This window comes from Cynoglossus semilaevis, chromosome 17 (genome assembly GCF_000523025.1).
Source record: "Cynoglossus semilaevis isolate Cse_v1.0 chromosome 17, Cse_v1.0, whole genome shotgun sequence".
In the NCBI taxonomy this organism is placed as follows: Eukaryota; Metazoa; Chordata; class Actinopteri; order Pleuronectiformes; family Cynoglossidae; genus Cynoglossus; species Cynoglossus semilaevis.
The window spans coordinates 14,073,705-14,077,109 of NC_024323.1; the positions used below are offsets into that span (position 1 = coordinate 14,073,705).

At 46.9% G+C, this 3,405-nt stretch overlaps 1 protein-coding gene across 1 annotated transcript; it reads left to right on the forward strand.

The window, feature by feature from the left end:
* The first annotated feature begins 24 nt into the window (after nucleotides 1-24).
* Nucleotides 25-3,172, forward strand: LOC103393547 (TANK-binding kinase 1-binding protein 1-like). Its single transcript, XM_025064541.1, has 6 exons — nucleotides 25-209; nucleotides 302-408; nucleotides 527-1,014; nucleotides 1,099-1,179; nucleotides 1,267-1,494; nucleotides 1,747-3,172. The coding sequence occupies exons 1-6, from the start codon at nucleotides 25-27 to the stop codon at nucleotides 1,873-1,875; spliced, it is 1,218 nt and encodes a 405-aa protein (XP_024920309.1). The 3' UTR covers nucleotides 1,876-3,172.
* The last annotated feature ends 233 nt before the right edge of the window (nucleotides 3,173-3,405 follow it).

Consider the following 3,405-nt stretch of genomic DNA (forward strand, 5'->3'; position numbering starts at 1 on the left):
TTGGCTGAAAACCAGTGAGTTTCCATGGGGGGGGGGGTCTGCAGCCACCTGGTGGTCAAGGTCAAGGGGATCCTGTTCCAACGAACAACTCACTTTAATTGTGTGAAGAGATTAATTCAAGCTCTGTCTCTCTGTGTCCATCAATCCCAGGACTTGACCCACTGTGAGCACTGTGACGTGGAATGGATCAAGAAAGCGGGTGACGAACAGTGAGTCCTTTTTTTTTTAAAGTAGTCCTACTGTACCTACTGTGTAGTCGTATTTGAACATTACACTGAGTTGCCTTCTGGTGGCGCTGCAGGGTGAACCTGGCGTTAGCCTACACTGAGCTGATAGAGGAGCTGGGTCGGGTCCGAAGTCTGACCACGAAACAGAACGACCTCCTACGACAGAGCCAGCAGGAGCCTGGTAGGTCTGGGCTCAAAAATATATTTTTTTAATCGTAAAAGAACGGAGACGACGACTTTTTTTTTTCTCTCTTTTTCCGCCTGCAGTCTCTCGTTTCTCTCTCTTTTTCCGCCTGCAGTCTCTCGACCTCCTCCCACGCCCAAGCGTCTCTCACCCACGTCCCCCCAGCGCTCCTCCCTCTCCCCTGACAGGCTGATGCCCACCCCCTCCCCTCCTCTGTCGTTGTGCGATGGCCCCGCCTCCTACTCTCAGCAGCCAACCAGCAGCCGTCTTCGAGCAAAGTTCCAGGGTCGGCGCAGCTACTCTGAGGTTTCTGACCCATCAGCAGTCCACAGACCCGCAGCACGTCTGATGAGGGACCCGGTCTCCACCCTCCCCAAACCCAGGCCCCTCCTGGGGGAGTCAGCGGGGTACGGCCAAAGCAAACCTCAGCTTCGGACCTCCTTGGTGGGCCTGGTCAGACCAGCGTCGGCTCACGGAGGTGGAGGTGACAGAGGAGGAGGTGGAGTTCTTTATATTAGGGGCGGAGAGAGGGGGGGAGGCAGCAGTCTGAGCAGCAGCCCTCATCACTGTGCTCTGGACCGGGGGTTCCCATTGGCTGCTGAGGTGAGACTGAGGTTTTATGTCTTTGGACAAAGTCTGGTCACGTGACCCCCACCTGTGGTCACTGCTCTCTCCCCTGTCTTCCAGGTTCATCACTTCTGTCGCATCGCCGACCCACTGGAGCCCACCCCACTGGTGACGCCCCCCCAGTCCTCTGATGATGAAGAGGTGACTCCTCCTCCTCCTCTTCTTTATATTATATTTATATTGACTACGTTCTTAATGTTTGACTGTGTGTGACGTTCGTCGCTGCAGGACGTGTGCGCCTACCTTTCGCCGGCCGCGAGTCCGCCCCGGACGCTGGGGGCCATCGGGATCGTCTCGTCCTCACCTCGAGAGCAGCCCCTCCGTCCCCCGTTCCCGTCACCTAGGAAACAGCCCCACCACCCCTCCTTCTCGGCCCCCGAGGGTCCTGCCACTCTCTCCTGCCATCTGCCACCTTACATGAACACTGAGCACGCTCAGTCGTGGCCTTCCATCAATGTGAGTGGAACCAGTTAGAAAATGAATTGACAAGGAGTCGTATTTCTTTGTTAATGAGTTTTTAAATATTTTCAAAGTGAATCACAGTTCAGAAAATGCTAGAAATTATAGTATGGATAATATTAACAGTCAGACCACAATAACATTAAATTGGGTGAAGCCAGAAACAAATAGCAGTTATAGCTATATGTTAGCCAATTTAATAATTTAACGATTACATTTTTTAATTTAATCTTTTTTTTCTCTCTGCAGTTATGGATGGAGTCAGAGGAGAGCGCTGTCCGTAGCTGCCCCCTGTGTCAGCTGACCTTCCCCACTGGATACCCCGACGACGCCCTCATCAAACACATCGACTCTCACTTGGAAAACAGCAAGATCTGAACCTTATCGGTATCGTTGAGACGTTCTACACCTGGAGACGAGGCTCAGATCCCGGGTGTCGAGAGCGTTCAGTCAGCCTGCATGCTTGGGTCGGTAGGACTTTTCCAGAACTTTCCACTGAGGCGCGCTGTGACTTTGGCAGCTCCAGACTTGAGCCTTTTATCATTTCATCTCTGAGATGTCTTTTTTTTTTAAGTCTTGTTGTTGAAGGACATGTCTCCCACACAGACTGCTCTGTGTTGAATGGGAAAAGAGATGAAAAGCAGCGTTTGTACATAAAAGACAGAGCTGTTTGGAACGGAATGTTAAATGAAAACAAAAATATAGATATATATATATATATTAATCATATTATTATCATTTCCTTTCATAAAAATTTTAAAAAATGAAAATATAGAGTGAAGCAAAACCAGAGTTGGGATCTACTGACTGCTGGAGTTGTACAAAGTAAATGTGAGTAAAGTCTAATGTGTGTGAAACATTTCGTGGATAAAATGTGATATAATTGACAGCAGAAGGCGTCTGCTGCCATCGTCTGGTGTGGCCATGAAAGTGCCTTGTCGTGTCCCACTAATGGTTTTATTTTGAAAGAGCAGAATAGGGAAGAACAATGTATACATATATGTACGCATATATATTGATATGTGTATATATTCAAATATATATACTGTATATGTGCTAAAGTATATACAGTAGTAGGAAAATAAAGATAAAATCGATAGATTGTAAGATTAAAATTAGATAGCAACGATAATAATCATAATACTTTATATTATTATTTATGTTCTGTTTCAGAGAGACGATACTACTACTAAGGGCTACTTTTAAAATCGTGACTCGTCGTTTGATACTAGAGTCTCTATGTTTTCGACAGTCCGTCTCCGATTCCCTTCTAGAATCACTACGATTCGATACAGCCCAGAGCGTGTTGACGTGGTCTCACAGTCGCAACAAATGCATGTGACCTTATTTTGAAAATCAAGAGGAAACAAAACAAGTGTAAGAACCCTAGTCCTCAACTTAACAGACGACGAGATCGAACGGTGAGACACGGATAAATCCGGTTGATTTCACATTTTGTACTTTGAAGACATTTCACACTCGAGACCTTTACGTGTGTATTTCTCATGAACTGAAAAAAACAAACAAACTGCAGTGCAAAAATGTTCTGACAAAATCGTTTGAAAATTCTGAGGAAGTAAAAGCCAAACGTTCAACAAAACACCGCGTGTTGCCATGTGTTTGTTTTCGGTCCCTGCAAGTTACAGAGGAGTGGCGTGTCGGAGTAGAAAAAGAGGAGGAGGCGCCACCCCCGCCACCCCCCCCGCCTACAGCCCCCTCCAAACGAGAGCATCACATCAGCCATGTGGGATTTTTCATGGATACAGGAAGGACCAACTGTTGTGGAAGGAGGAAATAATTCCAATGTTTTACCACCTGCGAGACAACCAGCCGACTTTGTTCACCAAAGTTAAGGTAAAACAAAATCCAGTTTTTGCAGTCTTTAATCACAAAATATTCACCTGGCAG